This window comes from Meles meles, chromosome 14, assembly GCF_922984935.1.
Source record: "Meles meles chromosome 14, mMelMel3.1 paternal haplotype, whole genome shotgun sequence".
NCBI lineage: Eukaryota > Metazoa > Chordata > Mammalia > Carnivora > Mustelidae > Meles > Meles meles.
The window spans coordinates 17,179,298-17,201,770 of NC_060079.1; the positions used below are offsets into that span (position 1 = coordinate 17,179,298).

The 22,473-nt window shown below is 33.5% G+C and overlaps 1 protein-coding gene across 8 annotated transcripts in view; it reads left to right on the forward strand.

The window, feature by feature from the left end:
* Positions 1-22,473, forward strand: part of NBEA (neurobeachin) — a 687,041-nt gene that overhangs the window by 444,588 nt on the left and 219,980 nt on the right. For all 8 annotated transcript variants that reach the window (XM_045977917.1, XM_045977919.1, XM_045977920.1 and 5 more), the window contains one exon: positions 11,984-12,108. In XM_045977917.1, coding sequence (XP_045833873.1) covers positions 11,984-12,108 — 125 coding nt within the window. The remainder of the gene's footprint in view (positions 1-11,983; positions 12,109-22,473) is intronic.

Sequence of the window (22,473 nt, forward strand, 5' to 3'; positions counted from 1 at the left end):
ACAGTAGGTTGCCTTTTCATTTTGTTGATGGTTTCCCTTGCTATGCAAAAGCTTTTTATTTTGGTATAATTCTAACAGTTTATTTTTGCTTTTGTTTCCCTTGCCAGAGGAGACAGATCTTTAAAAAATGTTGCTAGGTCAATATCAGAGAGCTTACTGCCTATGTTTTCTTCTAAGATCTTTGTGGTTTCAGGTCTTACATTTAGGACTTTAATCCATTTTGAGTTTATTTTTGTGGATAGTATAATAAAATAGTCCAGTTTCATGACACTGAAATTTTATTTTATTTTATTTAAAGATTTTATTTATTTATTTGACAGATAGAAATCACAAGTAGGCAGAGAGGCAGACAGAGAGAGGGAAGCAATCTCCCCGCCGAGCAGAGAGCCCAATGCAGGACTCGATCCCAGGACTCTGAGATCATGACCTGAGCTGAAGGCAGCAGCTTAACCCACTGAGTCACCCAGGTGCCCCTACACTGAAATTTTAAATGGAAGGAGTGATAGAGGATCGATTTAGTTAAAGAATCTACAGACCTGTATACTGATGAATTTCAGTGGGAATATGGTGAAGAACATGTAAGTGAGAATAAAAGGAAGGGACTATATCTATTATATATGTTTTGCTACTAGAATATATCTTTAGCACAAAGAACATTGCCAAACATGGAATAAATGCTCAATAAATACTTTTTTGGAATGAAAACATTGAAGAAGGAAAAAAGTGAATAAGAGATTGTAAAGAAAACAGAGTGATGATTTTCTGAATTGGTAACCTGGCACAGATGCCAAATAAAATGGTGTTAAATTGTAAGCCTTTTGTAGGCCTATCATTCTGCCAACAGAAGTACTTCTAACAACTCTTGAGTTGCTGGTAAACAGTATTATTCATCAGAAGAAAAAAAAAATGGGAACACAAGGAGAGAATGATTTATATACTCTAACGAATTTCTAAACATTTTTGGATCAGAAACTGTTTTGAGAAAAATGTTATTGAAACTGTGGACCTCTTTCCCCAAAATACATATGTTCATATCCCACAAAATTTTGGATACCATTTCAGGAGCTTTGTGGACACATAAAAGCCCTCCATGGGTTAGTGATGAATAAATTACCACATACTCCTTTTTAATAATGGGACTACTAGATATAATATAGGAAAGTAGGTTTCAGAAATTTCAAGAAAATAGGTACAAGTCTCATGACCAGAATTTCAAGAAACAAAAAAACTCCAGTATTTATAAAAGGTTTTAAAAACATAGTAGTGAAAATACAGTAGAGAAAATACCAACAAAAAAGAAACCAGTGTGAGTGAAAAACACATACAAGGAAAAAGAAACGCAAAGAGGGGGGCACCTGGGTGGCTCGGTCGTTAAGCGTCTGCCTTCGTCTCAGGTCATGATCCCGGGGTCCTGGGATTGAGCCCCACATTGGGCTCTCTGCTCGGCGGGGAGCCTGCTTCTCCCTCTCCTGCTCCTCTGCTTGTGTTCCCTCTCTCTGTTAAACGAATAAATAAAATCTTTAAAAAAAAAAAAAAAAAGAAAAGAAAAGAAACACAAAGAGGAACACAAGTGCAAAGGAACAAACACAGAACTATGAGATAAATGTCAGACCAAAACCCAGAATGGGCAGAGATGTAGTCTACAAAAATCATGTAACCCCTCCATCAGGTTCCATCGTGGCAGGGAGGAGACTTTCTTCTGCGTTGACCTAGGAGGCCACTGTAGGTTGTGTAATCAACCTCTTATGAGCTGTCCTCTGTTCCTGGTCTCTGTGCTCTTTTATACGATCTATGTTCTCCTGCACCGTCCAGGAACATGGCTTCTTCCAGATTATACAAGGCCAAGGCCACAGAGATGCTTATTCTGGCCTCTTGTTGAGTTTTCTTGGATCAGTATAATTTGCACATTTTTAGGGACCTGTTTGTGTTAGGGCTTTCAGACTCATCAGAGTAAAACATCTATTAAACAAACCAGCATATTTTTTGCTAGTATTGACCATCTTGCAGTAACTGATTACATTTTAAGAAATAAAGAAAAGGAGGGGGGAAAAAAGTCCCCTTTTCTCCTAGGGCTGGAGGAGGGAAGGGAAAAAAGGCACAGAGTAATGAAGAAACTAGAAAGCTACTTTGTGCCACACGTTCGTGGATTTGCAAGGAGGACAAGGAAGGTGCTGCTGACACACTTTGCAAGTTCAGAGACACCATTTCCGTCACAGTCTACGTAAAGGTTAACTTTGGGATTGGCCTGTTGTCGGGGACTAACTGTAATTTTAGAAGATCATCCAAAGAAAGCACAGCTCTCAATACTGCTGGTATTTCATCAGTGTTCAGTGTCAACACTGTCTTTAAACTAAAAAGAGTAAAATAAGCATGGTTTAAAAGGAACCAATGGTTCCATAGAAGAGTTGAAGTCTGTTCAAATATTGAAAACCCTAAATATGATCCAAGACTGACTCAATAATCTAAAATAATTTCCACATAATAATGGCAAAAATACTAGAAGAACAAATCAGAGAACAAATATCTCAAACTTCCCAACTTCCTCCTTTAACAAAAATAAGAGGATGGATTTTAGATTTTAGAAGTTACAGATAAATATTTTTCATTGTTACTTAGACTTAAATTTTTATGTGAATCAAGAAGTGTATTACTCATTTAATTAGCATAAGGACTTTTTTTTTTTTTTACTTTAAAACAGTAAAAGAAACATACTTTAAAATAGAACAAAACACAGAAAATGCATTTGAAATGAACAGGATATGGGATTTCAGCATTAACAATAGTGATTTGAAAAAAAAAGATATGACAGAATGCAGTTTTATCAAATCACAATTTAAACTAGTTCGTGATATTCAAAGGAGGAAGAACTTCCAGTAAAATGCAGCATTTACTCTGTCATTTATTCTTTGAGCTTTGGTTACTAACTGTTAAGGGTTTATGTTCCTCCAGGAGAGAAGGAAATGAAATGGCAGTCAAACGTGGACAATGTTTCTCCTATGTGTCCTTTTCCCCGCTGATAAACACAGAGAAAAGTGGTGTATTCTGTATTATTTGCTTGCAATTCCATCCCTGACCTCACTTGCCCCATATGCAGTATTCTCTACCACAGGTACCCAGAAACATAGCTGCTTGCTTGGGCATTGGTACAGGAAGGTCTTCCCCAACTGAGATAGAAATTAATCCTAGGAGTAAGGATCCAGGATCCTTCTTTATCCAGAGTTCTTTGGGGAACAGAGACAGTGGAGAAAAAGTGCGTTTTTCATCATGAAAAGTAAATAAATATAAAGGAGGTATAGGATATGCTGAATTTGGAAATTCAAAAAGTTGATTCATTTAACTTCATTATCTGTGTGTGTATAGGCAATTTTACATATCAAAATCTCGAAATCTCAGTATGGTGAGGATATGTTTAAAACTGAACTTTATTTTGAGATAACTGTAGATTCACATACAATTGAAGAAATAAGACATTCCTCTGGCAATTTCACACAAATTTTAGGATGGTCTCACTTATATGTGAAACATAAGGAACAGTGCAGAGGACCACAGGGGAAGGGAAGGAAAACAGAATGGGAAGAAATCAGAGAGGGAGACAAACCATGGGAGACTCTGGACTCCAGGAACCAAACTGGGGGTTACAGAGGGGAGGGGTGGGGGAATGGGGTAACTGGATGATGGGTATTAAAGAGGGCATGTGTGGTGATAAACATTGGGTGTTATACGCAGCTAATGAATCATTGAACACTACATCAAAAACTAATAATGTACTATATGTTGGCTAACTGAACATAATTTAAAAAAAAAAACAACAAAAACAAAATAAGACAGGTCTCATATGCCTTTACCTAGTTTCTGCCAATGGTAACATCTTGTAGAACTACAGTGCAATATTACAGCCAGGGTATTGATACAGTCAAGAAAAAGAACATTTCTGTTTTCACATGGATCCCTCACATTGCTTTTTTATTGGCAACACCCACCCCATTCCTGACCTCTCTTTTCCTAAAACCCCAGGAAACACTAGTCTGTTCATTTCTTCACTTTTGTCATTTCAAGAATGTTACATAAATGGAATCATACTGTATGTAATTTTGCGCGTGGGTTTTTTTCAATCAGCATCATTCTGTGAAGATTCATCCAGGTTGTTCTATGTATCAGTAGTTTGTCTTACTTTCCTGTTGACTAGTATTCCGTGATATGGATGTACCACATTTGTTTAACCATTTACCAATTGGAGGACATTTGGGATGTTTCCAGTTTGGGGGTATTACAAATACAGCTGCTTATACACATTTGTGTACATGTTTTTCTGTGAACCTAAGTTTTCATTTTTCTAGGATAAATGTCCATGAGTATAATTACTGAGACAAATGATAATTGCATGTTTAATTTTTTAAGAAAACTGTTTTCCACCATAACTATTCTATTTTACATTCTTGCCAGCAAACAAATGAGTGACCCAGCTTCTCTGTATTTTTACCCGCATTCTGTGTTGTCACTTTTTATTTTATTTTAGCAATTCTGATAGGTGTATAGTACCTCATGTGGTTTTAATTTGCCTATCCCTAATGGATAATGTTATTGAACATCTTTTCATGTGTGTATTTGCCATCTGTATATCTTCTTTGGTGAAATGTCTCTTCATGTCTTTTGCCCATGTTCTATATGTATAGTTTACTTTTTTTACTGTTAGGTTTTAAGAATTTTGCATATATTCTAAATTTTAATTCTTTGTCAGGTAGGTAGTTTACAAATAGTTTCACATACTCTCTTCATCTTCTTAATATCTTCTTTTGTAGAGCAAATATTTTTAATTTCTATTTAGTTTGCTTTATCAGTTTTTCCTTTCCAGGCTTATGCTTTTGGTGTCAAGTCTACAAACTCTTTACCTAGCCCTTTACCAAAGATTTTCTCCTTTTCTTACCCCAAATTTTTATAGTTTTACAATTATATGTAATTCGGAACCATTTTAAGTTAATTTTTTTAAAGATATGAGATTTAGGTCAAGGTTTTTGTTTGGTTGGTTTTTTGTCTCTACTTTTTTTAATTTGGGGGGATTTTTTTTTTTCTTTTTGCCTGTGGTTGTTCAATTGCTCCAGTACAATTCATTGAAAAGATATCTTTCCTGCATTGAATTGGTTTTTAACTTCTGTCAAAATAAGTTGGTCATATCTGTGTAGGTTTATTTCTTGGTTCTCTATTTCATTAATCTATGTCTATCCCTTGGCTAGTATCTCACAGTCTTGAACTTTTTAATGTCTTGAAATCAAATAGACTTGTTCCTCCCACTTTAACCTTGTATTATATAAATTTTAAAGTAATCCTATTCACATCTACTAAAAGCCTTGCTGGAAATTTAATAGGAATTCTGTTAAACCTATATATCAATTTGAGGAGAATTGATATTTTTACTATGTTGAATTTTCCAATCCATGAACATGGTATGGCTTTCCACTGTATTTAGATATTATTCTCTTTTTTTATCATTACTATGTAGTTTTCATTACGCAAGTCCTGTACATGGTTTTTTTTAGATTTATCATTATTTCTCTTTTTTTGTAATTTTAAATTATATTTTTCTTTCACTATTCATGTCTTCATTGCTAGCATATAGAAACACAACTGATATTTGTGTGTTTATCCTCTGACCTTGTTAATATTAGTCATTAGTTTCAGGAATTTTTGATAGATTTTGTGTGATTTTTTACATAAACAATAATGTGATCTGGAAATAGAGACAAATTTTATTTCTCCCTTTCCTATTCTATATTCCTTTTTTTCTTTTTTGCCATATTGCATTGGCTAAAAATTCCTGTAGAATGTTGAATAAGAACTGTGAGAGTAGATATTTTGTATTTTTCACGGTTTAAGGAGAAAATCCTTCAGTCCTCACCTTTAAGTAGAATTTAGCTGTAGGGTTTTTGTAGATGCTTTATGAAGTTGAGAAAGTCGTCTTTTATTCTTTTTTTTTCTGAGAATTTCTTTTCATGGATGCATGTTGAATTGTGTCAAATTCTTTTCTATATTGACTAATGTGGTCAGGTGATTTTTCTTCTTTAGCCATTAATGTGGTGGATTTTATTAATTAATTTTCAAATACTGAACAAAACTTGCTTCCCTGGAATAAACTTCATTTGTCATCATGTATAATTTTTATTATATGTTGCCTAATTCTATTTGCTAATATTTTATTAAGGATTTTTAGTTTATATCCATAAGGGATATTGGTCTAGTTTTATTCCTTTATGCTGTCTTTGGTTTTGATTTTGGTGTTACACTAGCTATAAAATTAATTGAGAAATATTTCCTTCTCTTTTTTCTAGATGAAATCATGTATAATTGAGGTTGGTTTTCTTTAAATGTTTGATAGAATTTTCCAGTAAAACAAATGGGCCTGGAGATTCTTTAGGGTTTACAGTTTTAAATATATTAAATTTTCTTAATAGTTACTGATCTATTATATTATCTATTTCATATTGAGTGAGTTGTGGTAGTTTGTACTCTTTGAGGAATTGGTCCATTTTGTTTAAGCTGTCATATTTATGTGTGTGGAGTATTTCATGTATTTACTTGTGCTTTTGATGTCTTCAGAGTCTGTAATTATATATGCTGTTTCATTGCAGATATTGGTAATCTGGCTTCTTTCTTTTTCCTTTATCAGTTTTATTGGTATTTTTTAAGATTCAGCTCTTTGTTGTATTGATTTTTCTCTATTTTTTTCTGTTTTGAATCTTGGTGATTCCTATTTTTATCCCCCTTTTTTTTTTTTTTAAGATTTTATTTATTTATCCAAGAGAGAGGAAGGAGGAAGGAGGGTGAGAAGGATCATGAGAGAGCAGAGAGGTAGTGGGAGAATCAGACTTCCCACTGAGCAGGGAGCCTGATGCAAGACTCTCCCAGGATCCAAGATCATGATCTGAGCTAAAGGCAGATGCTTAACAAATCGAGCCCCTGAGGGGCCTGATTCTTACTTTTATCTTTATTATTTCCTTCCTCTGCTTGCTTTGCTCTTACTTTTCTATATTCTCAAAGTGAGAAGTTAGAGTATTTATTTGAAATATTTCATCTTTTCTAATGTATGTATTTGTACTATAAATTTTCCGATCATTATTATTTTAGCTGTGTCCCAGAAACTTTGATATTTTTATTGTAATTTTTATTCAATTCATTTTATTTTTTGTTTTCCCTTGATTATTCTTTTTTGACTCATGAGTTATTTAATAGTGTGTTGCTTTAGTTTCCAAGTGTTTAGAGAATTTTTTTTCTCTTGCTTTTCTGTTACAGATTTCTCTTTGTTCCATTTTGTAGGATTGTACCAGTTCTTCTAAGTTTGTTAGATGTGTGTTGTGGACCAGCACATGGTCTATCTTGGTAATATAGGTAGTATAAGTTCCATCTACACTTGAAAAAAAGTTATTATGTTCTATATCTTTGCTGAACTTCTAAGTGTTCTATCAATTGCTGAAAAGAAGGGTATATATTTACACACTATAACTGTGTATTTTTCTTTGTCTCTTTCAGTTTACCAGTTTTTGCTTGACTTGTTTTGCAGCTCTGTTGTTTGGTACATACACATTGGGATTTGTGTCTAATTGGTAGATTGGCCCTTTTGTCTTCATAAGGTCCTTCTTTGTCTCTAGTAATTTTATTTTTTTCTGTGGTATGTGTTTATCTGGTATTAATGTAGCCATTCCTGCTTTCCTTTGATTAATGGTTGAATGATCTTTTTTATTCTTTTATTTTCCACCTGTCTATATTAGTATATTTGAAGTCTGTTCCTTATAGACAGCTTTCTTTTTAAAACATTATTTTGTTGTTTTTGTTATCCTTGTTTTTTATTGCTCTGTTTTTCCTGTCTTCCTGTGGATTACTTGAACATTTTTTGGAATTCCATTTTGATTTATCCATAGTGTTTTTGAGTATATAGCTTTATATAGTTTCTTTTAGTGGTTGCCTTTTTAGTGACTGGATATGTATTTTATCACAGTCTACTGTTGATGTCATTTTACCAGTCCAAATGAAGTATAGAATCTTTACTTCCTTTACATCCCTTTACCCTCCCCCATTTATAGTATATCTGTCATAAATAATACCTCTACGCACACTCAGAACCACAGCAGACAGTGTTAAAATTTTTGCTTTAATGATAAAACATAATTTAGGACACTCAAAAAAGAAAAGGAAAACCTATATATTTACTCATATTTTGCTTATCATGTTCTTTTTTCCTTCCTGGTGTTCCAGTGTTCCTTTTATTGCTTCCTTTGTGTTTATAATACTGCCTATAGCCAATTTTTAGACTAGCCCTGATGTCAACAAATACTTTATTTTCCTTCATCTGAAAGCTCTTTATTTTTTATTCCTGAAGGATAATTTCACTGGTTGCAGGAAACTGAATTGACAGTTCTTTTTTTTAGCACATAAAAAATACTTGGCCATTTCTTCTGGCCACCATAGCTTTTGATGTAAAATATGCTGTCATTCTAAGTGTTTTATATCTGTAGATGAGGTGTCATTTTTCTCTGGCTGTTTTGTAGATTTTTTTTCTTTATCCTTTGTTTTCAGATGTTTAATCATGATGTGTCTTGACATAAATTTCTTCAGGTTTATTATATATGGAATTTAGTCAGCTTCTTTAAATCTATACATTATGCTTTTGGGCTGGATTTAGGAAGTATTCAGCTATTATTTTTTAGGGACTGTTTCATCCCTGCTCTCTTTCCTCTCTCCTTCCAGAACTCCAGTGACTCAAATATGTTAGATGTTATAATCCATAGATCCCTGAGGCTTTGTTCATTTTTTTTTCAGTCCATTTGCTCTGTTATGCAGATTGGGCAATATCTATTGCTCTATCTGCCATTTAACTAGTTTTTTCATCTGTCCCTTCCATTCTGCTGTTGAGCCCATCCACTGAACTTTTCTTTTTGGTTATTATATTTGTCAGTTCCAAAATACTTGATGCTTTTTTACATCTTCTAATTTTTTGCTGAGTGAGACTTTTTGTTTCTTTCCTGTGGCTTGCTATTTTTTTATTTGCTCCAAACATGTTCCTAAATGTTCAGTGAAGCATTTTTAAAATCACACATAGTTTAGAACCCTTGCCAGAAAATTCTAACATCCCTGTCATCTCAGCGTTAGCATTTATGGGTGACTTTTTACATTCTGTTTCAGATCTTCCAGGTTCTTGGTATGACAAGTAACTTTGGATTGAAGCAGGATATTTTCTTATTTTTCTCTGAGATATTTTGTATCTTATTAAAACCTCCTATTTTGGTTGACTTTCTCTGACATCACTCCATTAGGAGAAATGGGGAAGCACTGCATTTTTACAGCCAGGTGGAGGTAGACATCTAGTTTCCCCACTTGAACTCTGCTGACATCCAGAGAGTGAGCAACTCCTCATTACTGCTTGGCAGGGGTGGGAGTTCCAACTCTTGTGTGGTGTCCACTAGTGGGGGTAGCCTCATTTGTGTTGATCAATGGTGAAAGTCCTAACTCTCTACTAGGCCCCCACTGATAGCACCACAGTGGGAGGGAGAAGGACACCTCATTACCGTCTAGCTGGGGCAGGGGAGGGGGTGGATTCCAGGCCCTCCACATGGTCTCCACTGACCTCATGAGGGTGGGATGCCTTGTTATCAGTCAACAGACATGAAAGTCCTGGTTCCCTGTATGACCTTCTCTGATACCACCCTGGTGAGGATGTTAGGATTCCACCTTGGTTAGGGTTCAGATGTAGGCTTCCCACTAATACTTTTTGGTGTGAGTAAGTGGGTCCACAGCTTCTCTTTGGTGTTTGGCTGGAGTACAATAGTTGTCTAAAAGTTTTCTGTCTTGTTGGGCTGTAACTTTCTTGGTCTTTGGCTAGAGAAACCAGGTTTTTGTTTGGGGCATTTTTTAAAATTTTATTATTATTATTATTATTATTATTATTATTATTATTATTTTGGTCTGCACCCATTAATCTGCCTGGGTTGTTAGCCTCTTTGCTTCAAAGTCTAAGATATATTAGGCAAAAAGATAACCACGGGTGTTGTTTCTTAGGCCCTGGGGTTGTTACCCAGTCTGTCTTCTGCTTTCCACCTTTCAGAGTCTTGGTATATTTATTTTACATACAGTGTCCAAATTTTCTCAGTCATACTTAATAGGAGGAATATAGAAAAGTATGTGTATAGTTAGAAATTTGAGATAACATTAGATCTGTCTCTCCTGCTGAATTCACAACTTAATTTTAACATACTCTTAAGAAAAATCTTTATGGCAAGATTTAGCACGGTCTTCCTTAAACTACTAGGATTGGTTTGTATTTTTAAGGATAGAAATGGTCTTGTTTTATTTCATTTTACTTATTTATTTATTTAGAAAATTAGAGAACACAGTGGAAGCAGGGATAGAGGCAGAGGGAGAGGGAAAGAGAGAATCTTAAGCAGGCTCCATGCCCAGCATGAAGCCCAGTGTAGGGCTTGATCTCACAACCCTGAGATCATGACCTGAGCTGAAATCAAGAGTCAGACACTTAACCAACTCAGCCACCCCTCTGTCCAGAAATTTTCCTATTTTAAATTAGTGACAGAGACACTTATAACCCTTATTCTTATGTAATCTTATTTTGACAGAAAAATAAAGTTATAATAATTACAATGTATAGAAAACAAGTATATTCAAATATACTTCAAACCTTATAATTTTAATATTCTTTTCATATAACCTTTACCTTGTTACATTCTTTTATAATTAAGTAGTGGAAAACAAAATCATATAGTTATATAATCCAAAATGTTTTTCAAAAGTGAATTACTGTTATCAGTGACTGTACATGTCTGTATATCTCCAAAGTACCAAATTAGTATAATTAATTCATTGAATATTTATTAAAAACATTGTATAAAAAACAGTATGTTCTGTCTTTGCACTAGAGAAACGATGAAGACCAAAACATACACATTTACAGCTTTAATCAAATGTAGTATTTTTTATAATAAATAGCAAAATAAAAATGAAATCAAATCTTCTATGAAAGCATTTTATGTGTTTTTATGAATAGTGCTGCTCAGGAAAATTAGAATATTATCTCTTGAGTATGTTACTCCAAATACTGTAAATAGAGAAAAACAGACTTCTCAAACAGTGGCATTTATAACCAGTGTTTATTGAAATTAAGTTGAAAACAAAAATTATATCATGAAACATCCACTGATATACAATGAACAGATTTCAGTATCTTCTGAACTATCTCTTGGATTTTTAATATTGGTTTAGAGCGTAACATGGTTTAGACAATGTTACCCAGTGAAGGCTATGATTGTTAATGGTTTATATTAGGTGAAAGCGGTAAAATCATCCAAGGACTCTGTTAGTGTTAGAATAATAATTTACCAAGACAATTACCACATACTGGAATTTTTTGCAGCTCTAATTCAGCATTATTAATAATGGATAAAATTGCACTTTTCTCAGGTTGCTGTGGGCAGCAGGGAATTACTTCAATGAATATTTCAGCACATTATTTTAATCATTATTCCACCAAATCCAACTGGGCAATATTTTATGGTTCTTAATTCAGTCTACTAAGAAACCACAGTCATTAAATTGCAAACTATTTGTAGTGAGGTCTATCCTGTGATTTACTAGCCTTGTTAAAAACAGTGTAAAAGAATGAAAACTGTGCCATTAATACTTGTAATTTGATGCTGCATTTGTTACTAAACTCCCCATGATTAATGTTTTCAGTAGATGGAAGAACATTGTAAAGAAAGTGTAACTGAGTATTACAATGCTTAAAATACGAGAATGTTACTATTTTAAGTTTTGGTCATTTGTACAGGAAACGTATGTAAACACAAATGTAAAAGATAAAGATCTCCAAAATCATCTTAACTTTCCATCGAGACCAAGGAAATAAAGCTTTAATATTGTGTAAAAAATACATTTCCCATTTTACATTGTTATTAATATTGACGACTGTTTATTTCCTCATTCCTAGCCAACTGCATGATTTCTGGCGTTTGGATTACTGGGAAGATGATCTTCGCCGAAGGAGACGGTTTGTTCGAAATGCATTTGGCTCCACTCACGCTGAAGCCCTTCTCAAAGCTGCAGTAGAGTATGGTCAGTACCAATGCCTCTTACACAAAAATATTCTAGATATGACATAACTCTTTGTGGTTGATAATTCATTTCTTCCCTAGCATTTAAAATTCTCCAGGTTGTAAGTCAGAAATACCGTCTTCTGCTTTATACTTCAGCATCATGCAGGTGACACTTAATAAACCCAGTTTTTCGCCTGTGATGTATTTTAGACCTTTCAGCTTCTTAATAGATTTTATATAACTCTATGTAAGACTCTGTGTAACTGATTATTACCCAATATTCATCCATCTCATACAGCCTAAACCAAGAGTAAAGTGAATTTCTTTTTCAGTGCATTTTCATGAAACTTTGGTGACCTAGACACAAGGTGTAAAAAATACATACAATTGTAATCGCATACTCAGACTTAAATATTTTTATGTATAATTTGTATATGTGTACACACACTTGTGTATATGTGAATATATATATGAAATATATATACACATGTGTGATGTTTTTATTAATATATATGCACATATTTGTGTATTTAACTGAAATAAATGCCTTATTAATAATCTTATTATATAACATTTTGTATTACTATTCTGTTCTTTTCAGTCTAAAAAATAAAATAAATCCTGCTACGATATGTCCATTTAAGTTCCCAGTCCTCCATTGGGTTGCAAATAAAATTTTAAAAAGATAATCTCACATTAAAGATATCAGTTATCACACTACAGTAGAACTAACCCTAATTTGTCCTTTAAAAAAGTATAACAGGGATGCCTGGGTGGATCAGTTGGTTAAGCAACTGCCTTCAGCTCATGTCATGATCCTGGAGTCCCAGGATCAAGTCCCGCATGGGGCTTCCTACTCATTAGGGAGTCTGCTTCTCCCACTGACATCTTCCCTCATCTTCTCTCTCTCCCAAATAAATAAGTAAAACATTTAAATAAATAAATAAATAAATAAAAATAAAAGGTATAATAAATAGAAAATACCAAAATATTTTTGTAATTTAATAAAAATACTGCATTTTTAAATTAAATTAATATTTGCTGTCTACCTGGAAATCTAAATAGGACTATGTCTACCTGGAAATCTAAATAGGACTATTTATCCCATTTTTAAGTTCTCTAATAAGTTTAAGTGTGATTTATCATCTCAAAATTTTATAAATTCTATACACTCAGAAAATACCATTAATGAATACTGTTTATTCATTTTTGTTATTAACCACTTTTATTCTTACAATTACTTCGTTATTATTATGTTAATTTTTTACTTGAATGTGATAAGTGAGCCATCTGTTTTAAAATTTACATATTTTATAAACATTCATAACTATTCATGTTGATGGATTAAACAGAGAAATACTTAATCCTGATAAAAAGAAAATGTACAAAGCTTTTAAAACTTGTTGTGCAAGTAGTCTGTGAATTGATATAACTTATAACTTAGTAAGAGTCAAATATAATTAAATAAATACTTAAGGATTTCATAGGAAACTTATGCCTAAGATAAAAATTACAGCATAACTTTATATAGTAAAAGTAACTAATGGAAAGATTATACTAGAAAAAATTAGGAAAAAACCTTATAGTTGACCAGTACTATAGGGGATTTCTTTAATCAGAGAGATCACCAAAGGGATTTTAGCACTTAAGGATTTAAACTTAACTTGAGGTATTGTATTTATGCTTAAAATGAGTTATTATCTTTATGCTGTACAGAAGAGATTTTTAGAAATACCTACTTCAAGTGGCATGCTTTGTAATATGACCTTAAAATAATTTAAATTTCATTGCGTATACCTAGTAACTTAGACTTTTTCACCAGCTCATCCTGTTTGAATTCATCCCATTTGAAAATAGAAAACTCTAGAGATAATTTATAACAGAGTTAGGCTAAATTGATATTATTTGTGATGATGAGTTGCCAAAAGTTTAATTATATAGGATCCACATTTTACTACATTCAGCATTCTATAGGTTGCTTTTAAAGAGTGTCTTAGAAAAAAAAAAAATTGGGGGTTCTCTGTAAAAGTGGATGCTTTAATTTATAAAATATCTCTATTCTTATACCATTGTTAAAGCCTATCAGAAACAAATTTTTTTAAATCTTTTAAGACATCTGGTTGTCACGTTTTGGTAATATAGTGTCTATTGTTAATGAACCTAAACTGAAAATAGTAGTCTAACTTTGAAATAGATGGAAGCTCTGGGTGATAGTAAATATTCTCTGTGTGTGGTATGAGAGTATTTTAAAATATGTAGCAGTTTATGAGTTTTAAATACTAAATCATCATCATCAGTATTCAGAACTTACTATCTCTCCTGAGTTGGGTTCTTTGACAGAAGGAAACAGGGTATGTTTTAATTTTATTCATACCTAGAACAAAGACCACATGTATGCCATAAAACATCCAAGAAAGCTATATGGTACCCATGCCCAAGTTATTATCACATCATTTTTCTGGATTAAGGTCATGTGATGGAAGACAAAGGAGAACTAAAACAATTCTACCTCCAAAACAATTCAAGAACATACCCCTTCAACCTTTATCACAGTTCACTTCAGTGGACTTTTAGAACCATGTAGACAGTAGGGAGTAAAATATGGAGGATTCTGAAGAGTGAGTGGGAGAGTACTCCCTGGTGTGATCTGTTCAAAGAAATAGAAAGAGGTGGGGCATCTGTGGGGTTCAGTTATGTGTCCAACTATTGATTTCAGCTCAGGTCATGATCTCAAGGTCATGAGCCCCAAAGGGGCTCCATTCTCAGTGGGGAGTCTGCTTGAAATTCTCTTTCCCTCTGCCTCTGTGCTTCTCTGTCTCTCTCTCAGTTAAATAAATCTTTAAGAAGAAGAAAAACAGGAATTACAAACTGCCAAGAGAAAAATGTATTACTGAATCATCCTCCAAGCTCTTAATGTGCCACCTAACCTATAAAGTTCTTTCTCCAGAAGAAATAGGAAACAGATATCAGTAGTTATTATAAAGCACTTCACCCAATAAAAATAAGTGTTGAAAACCTTAATTGAAAACATATTTTGTGTATTTTGAGTAAAGCTTTTGTATTCACATACTACTGAAATATTCATATAAAAGTCAAAAATTCTGCCCATCATCTGGCCACTCTGCCTGCCTTTAAACATTTAAATGTGTTTAAGTATCTTAGAGTCTAGTGGTATGTAGACTAACACCCAAATGATTGAATGATTTGGTTTGTGTAGACATAGAAAAGGTATATTTTTTTGTACAAACCTTTACATTTTGAGAGGACTTCTAGGACAAATTGAAATTCAATGTGTTCATTCCTCTGTTTTAAATATTGACACTATTTCAATTTCCCTATGCATTCTAACTTGAAAGTTAAGCATTAAATACACAGAAACTCTGCTATAATCTCTGGTCAAAAAAAAATTGTATTCCTCTACATTGTGGCAAAAAAATTCTTTTAGGAACAGAAGGAAATATTATGAGTGGAACTTTGATTATGGCTAGAAGTGTTTGAATCAGTGATCAAAGTTTTCAGAATTTTAAACAAGTACAATCTGAGAAGGTAATCTTCAATTACATCAATAGGGAATACTTACATGGCCATCAGAGCAGCCCCTGGCATTTGAACACTGGTCAGGTCTCTCAGTTCATTCCTGGCATACTCCGTTTTCAGACTGTGAGCCTGGATTCATGTAAGAGAACTGAATCTGAACTAGCAAACTTAATATTTTATTTAAAAATTTTTTAATTACTTGATTTTTTCCCTCAATTCAGACATTTACATTAAATTATAGTTAACTTTCATGGGATGGGCAGGAACATTTAGCCATAATTTGAACATTCTTTTCAGAAATTTGGAGTCACAAAGAAAATATATTAACAGGGCTTTCTTTTATATGAGCAAATAATCAGAATTGGCTATATTTTCAAGAAGACAAAAAGGACAATAATTTTGTTTCATATTGACTTTGGAAAGCTTTCCCTTCAAGTTCATTATTAAAACTTTTGGTTGACCTTTTTCTGCTGGAAAACATCTTTAATACTGATGGAGTTTTTCATGCTTCTTAGTAATACTAATGAGTTGAATAATTTATGAGGTTGTCATGTGCAAAAGATTTGGTGTGATTTGATATACTTTCCACCTTGGTGTTGGAATGTGATTAATAAAAACCTAGAGGCATGCAATTTTTTTCCTGATGCTTAATGTTCTAATTTTATATGTATTAAGTATATTATTTAGGTGTTTACTAATGGTAAAATTTCATATAAGTGCAAATTTTATTGATGACTGAATTTTACAGACCATAAGGAAGAATATAAGGAACATATTTTAAAACTCCTAAATACATCTTCCAGCTTGCAGGCTTTTCTTCTTTGGGACAAATTAGCTAATGAGGAAATGATTGAAAAGGGAGGTTTTGTATATTGTTTATATGTTTAAATAAAACCTGAAGTGATCAACTTCAGTATATTTTTGGTGCTTAAAGATGATGCTGTCAAAGGATAGTGCAGAATCCTCATAAGTTTGGTTGTCTTTGTGACTGTCAATTATCATTTAAGACTCTGTTTCCCTTCTGTAAAATTATAGTGGAACAATGTTTCATCAAAGCCTAAAATCGCAAACTCCCCCATGTCTGTGATCAAAGACATCATCTTAAATAGGTCTGATCAGGCATTGCAGAAGAGGGCAGACTGCTTCAGTTGGAAGAAAAAAAAAACATGGAGCAAAGATGACAAAGTTAATCAGTCTTTTCTTTGGCAATAAATAATAAGATATGCTGAGAACTGCAAATGAGAACATCCTTAGGTTCCTCAGAGATGTGTCTGCTTAACACCTGATTTATCTAAGCTTGTGAAGCCATCAAGATATGACCTTGATGAATAAAAAGCAGCTCTGTAATGAATCTGGAATTAAATTAGTTTTGATGGTATATGCATAGCTACTATAATGTGCTACTTGCAGAAATAAGGAAAGCACTGAGAATCAAAAATTCTAATGCATCTATAAAAATTGTTCAGAAAAAAGCTAATTATCTGACTTCTTTTTTTAAGAGTTTACAGTCATTATCATATTTGAGAAATACGATTTGATTTCCTTACTTAATAGCCTATTGTTCATCTTATGTAGAAACACTAGCAAACATACTGTTCCTCGATAACTCCATTTTAATTGGTGTATTATTAATTGACTCTCCATATTTGGAATGAACTAGGTGATCTGATTATGGTTAAAATAATTCACTGAAAAGTGAATGATGTAAACTCTTCGAAAAGAGAGGGAGAAAAGACATGTAGGGGACCATCTTTCAGCTCTTTTTGGTACCAGTGTCATATTTTAATATCATAGCATTCTCTTCACTCTTTGGTTCTTTTTTTTCTTTTTTTAAGATTTTTTTTCTTTATTCGTTTGAGAGAGCACATGAGTGAGTGAAAGCAAGACTGGGGAAAGTCAGAGGGAAAAGGAGAAGCAGACTCCCCACTGAGAAGGGACCCTAAGATCATGACCTGAGCCCAAGGCAGATGCAGAACACACTGAGCCACCAGGCACCCCTTTACCCTTTGGTTCTTATAGTCTCTTAAAATAATTAAAACAGATTATATAATTGCTAAGTTATAAGATATTCTTATCAAATGCATTTCACAGACTATATAGCATTTTTGTATCAACAGATGTTCTGGGGCACCTGGGTGGCTCAGTGGGTTAAGCCTCTGCCTTCAGTTCAGGTTATGATCTCGGGGTCCTGGATCGAACCCCGAATCGGGCTCTCTCCTCAGCAGGGAGCCTGCTTCCCCTTCTCTCTCTGCCTGCTGCTCTGCCTACTTGTGATCTCTCTCTCTGTCAAATAAATTAAATCTTTAAAAAAACAAATGTTCTAACAACTCCGTTTTGTGTTGAAGATTCAGATGGTAGGCTTTAAACAGATTCAGAAAAAATCAAATAACCTTATTCCTTTAAGAGCATTTATTGAATATCTTCTGCATGCCAAGCGTGTGCTAGATGCTGGCTTCAGAGTTTGAGACAGTTTCTACCTTCTAGGAGCGCACAGTGTAGTGTGGTGCTTTGTAACAGTTGGGGAGGTGCACGTGTGTTACGAGCATCTACTGAACAGAGACTGCTGCTAAAATATCCTGTCATGCACAGGAGAGTTTCCACAGAACAATGACAGCACAAATCCAGCCCTAAATGTCACTAGTCCCAACGTTAAAAAATCCTAGCCTACTGGAGAGAAATGGTTATCATAGACAGAGGTAGTCATAGTCATTCAAAAAGGAGCACAGGTGAGAGAGTGACTAACTCTGGGTCTGGTGGGTTGGAGTAGACTTCGCACAAGTAACTACTTAGAACTGTCTTGTGAGAAGACCAGGTGAACCAGGAATGGCAGTAGTTAAAGACATTACCAAGACATGAAGGCATAAAAGAGCCTAATGTATTCCTTTAAATGGCCTCAATATTTTGCATTTTGTGCTCAGCCACTTCATAATGATTTCAGAAAATACCTGATTTTAGATGTGTCATAATCTGAGATATAAACCATTTGAAAACAGGAAATGATATCTTCTATTTATTTCATTTAGAGTATACACATTAATTCAATTCTGTGCATTTAGTTGCTGGGTTTTTTTTTTCACTGCTGCTTTTTTAATTTAATTGATAATTGATTAATTTCAAGGTATACATATGGTATTTTAGCCCCATCTTCTCATCATTTTCAGTTATAACATTGAAGGATGGGAGTCCTGTGAAATAGGTCTACAAATATGGTGTTTTCAAATTTTGAAATGTATTTTTTATGTCAGCACTTTATTTCCACTTAAAGCATCAAAGGCTGTTTAAGATAGAGAGCTGACAAAATTATATTATTGCTGAGTGGCATAGAACTGTTCATAATTTTACTTATATTCTTTTAGACTAATTTTTCACAAAGTGTATACACAGTTGGCATTTAGAAATAATTACAGTGCACTATGATATTTTTTATTGATGTGTATAAAATGCTGTCTGAGCTCAGTGAAGGGGTTTGCCTAATTGAAGAAATAAATTTTAGCTGGACTTGAAAGGGTGAATAGAGATCTTCCCGAGCCAGTAGGTGAGAGGGTGGCCATGTGGAGCAAGGGACCACACATGACATAATGCAAGATGGTGGTATGTGGTGGAACACAGGACAGTGTGGGGACATGGTAAAAAATGAGGCTGAAAGGTCTGTTAGAAACCATTTTGTACAAGGACTTCTCAATAGGTAGAGCCATTAATGAATTTTTATTTGAGAAAATGACAGACCAGAGAAGTTAGGTGACATGCTAACTAATAAGTGGTAGAGAGAACAAAAACTCAATCTCAATACCCTTCTCTTACTGTACAGTGTGTTCCTGTTGGTACATATGGAATTTTCTTAACTGCAAGAGCATTATTGAGCATTTCCCCACTTTAGTACAGATGAACTTAGTGTCATTTATAGAATGCACTCCTGTGTCATTTATGAAAATGTACTTTAAAATGTTCTGGGTGTTTTTAAAAATGCTTTACATAACCAGCCCCCACCTCTTAGCTATTCCAATTTTTTATACTTAAAAAGAAATTTTTGTTTATTACTTTTATTCTTCCATGTTTCTGAGCCAGTTGCTTATCTAGCCAAAATACATCCTACTCCCATTTCCCAGGGTTTTAAAGTAAATTTTGCACATGGAAGTGTGTGACAGGCTTTTCGAAGAAAAACAAGCATCATTCCCCAGGTTGATGCCACCCACTGCCAGGGAAGCGTGCCCACCCTCTCAGCCCTCCTTTAAGTTGCCCGAATCATCTTTTCTTTAATTCCCAGGATTGCCAGAACTTTATTCCATTCTACGACTCATCTACCATCTACTCCTCCTGACTCAATCATGCAAGGTTTCTTTAATTCTTTTTTCTTCCTTTCTTCCTTCTTTTCTTCCTTCCTTCTTTCCTTCCTGAAGACAAACATGCTCATTGTAAAAAATCTAGAAATGCCAGAGAAGTACAGAACAAAGATAAAAGTCACTACAGACAACCATGTAAACATAGCTGTCTTTGCTCTTTTTGGTGGACTTAATTTCATACTACTCTTTTTCTAAGCGCATTTTAACATAGGAGCCAAACACTAAGCCGTGTACTCATATAATCACAAAGATGAATAATGCATCATTTCGATTCTGTATGATTTTTAGAGGGTTCCAAACTGCCCCAAGTTTTCTATATGTTTTAGCATTTTTTTCCCACAAGTAAAGTGTGCCATGTGATTTTTAATATAATAAAATCCTAGTTCAAATATTTTAAAATTACCCTAACTTCATGGCTAATCAAAAGCCTATCAAGTAATATCCAGTCTAAAATGCACAGGGATTCCACATTTATCATCATGTATATTCTTAAAATATGATTTATCAAATTTCCTTTAAAAAGCACAGAATGCAGTTTTCTACATTCACTCCATTAAGAAGTTTATTAAGTTAGCATTTTATACTTATATAGTGGTGCACTTAAATTCAATAATATTTTCTTGCGCCTTTTTAATTGCATTTTTTTCAGTTCAAAAATGCTGTTTGAGAATATCCCCTTTGCTGGTCTGCTCTCAGAAATATTGCTTACATATGAATATTTTGAATTAGGAATAAATGAAATTCCATTTTTGCTGTCAGAACCAAATTGTAAAAATGCATTGCATGTCTTGGAAAATCAGTGTACTCTATTAGCAGGCCTGTCAATATAAAAAGTGCATTCCATTTCCACCTCTTGCTCTAATAACCTTTTCTGTGTTACTCTGAGGCAGTTCACATAATCAGAGTGTATTGTCAGCTTACTGGAGTTGGGGAAGCATGAAATGAAAATCACGTTAATATTGATCCAATTCTTTTACTTGCAAGTGTCCTTGATGTCCTTTTCCACTGAGCAATAACTGTTGATGTTAGGTAGCCATTTTCTTATTTTATTTCTTATAGTCCAGTCAATCGTTTACAAGCATAACTAATCTGAATAAGAATTTACCACTTAGAATAATACCTGTGAATACTTTATCTTAATGCCTATACTGCTAATTCTACATTTTACCATTCCACTGAATATTTTCTTTGAGAAGAGCATACCTGCAGATACAGTGTTTGTCTGGTTTGAAACAAAAGTCTAAGCAAGTTCTTCATTGGTAAAAACACAAAGGATGCTATGCTGCACTCTGATTTTATGTGCTATGAGGATGTGCTAAAATGGACCAGAAGTAAAATCAATTATTGATTTAGGCAAAGATTACTATTTCGGAATCAAGTTCATTATAAATTTGAAGCCTAGTATCTTGTGTTTTTAGTTTTTTGATAGTTTGGATAATACCTCTTTCGGTTATTAAATATATTCTTAGTCAGCAAAAATGAAGTGGGAACCACAGTTAAATCTAATGCATTCAAATTAAAATACCCACAACTAAGAAAGGAGGAATTTGGTGTCTGAACTGTCTGGATTTCTTCTCTGTGTTTATTAAATCTGGTCAATAACCATTCAGATTTTTACTTAAAGTATATTTGAAACAGCAAATAAAAACCATCTATTTCATTTGTGAAAATACTTGCTTTTGTAAAACGGTTTTGTGTTGATGAAGTGAGTCTCCGGACTCAGCACTAGTTATAAAAGAGAAAAAAAGATACCTGAGATTTCTAGTCATTCTATTAGTAGTGTTTCATTCAGTATCACTAACAGGTTTTTATCATTAGGATGTTTCTACCGCTAAGTATGAGGGTTTTTTGAATACTGTTCTATATAAAACATGATTTCTTTTAGTCCTTAGTCTTTAGCAGGCCTCTCCTTTTATGTCAGCATTATTTATATTTTTTGAGGAAAGAAATGCTATGTCTGTGTATAAAGGCAAAGACATATGGACATTGGGGAGGGTATGTGCTATGGTGAGTGCTGTGAAGTGTGTAAACCTGGCGATTCACAGACCTGTAACCCTGGGGATAAAAATACATTATATGTTTATAAAAAAATAAAAAATATAAAATCAAAAAAAAGGGGAAAAGCAAACACAAAATTTAATTTTGAATTTAAATTACTGACAATGAAACATATTTACTTTTTACTAAAATAGTAAAGTGTGTTGTGTGTATGTGTGTTACATATGTGTATATATAACACACACACATGCTTTCATGTTAAGGTCAGAATAAAATATTTTGAGTCATAAGTTTCTCAATATAGTAAAAAATGTTCTTTCATCTTCTTGGAAATATTCAACATTATAAAGTTCTCAGCAGTAGATTGATTCGTACCTATTATTGCATGATAACATGTCACCATATCTAATGTAATTAGTTGAAAGGTACATTTATCTTAAAATCGTTCCTTTTTCATGAAAATTAAATAATATCTCTTAAAGTTACTAAAAGCACTGTTGTATAAAAGT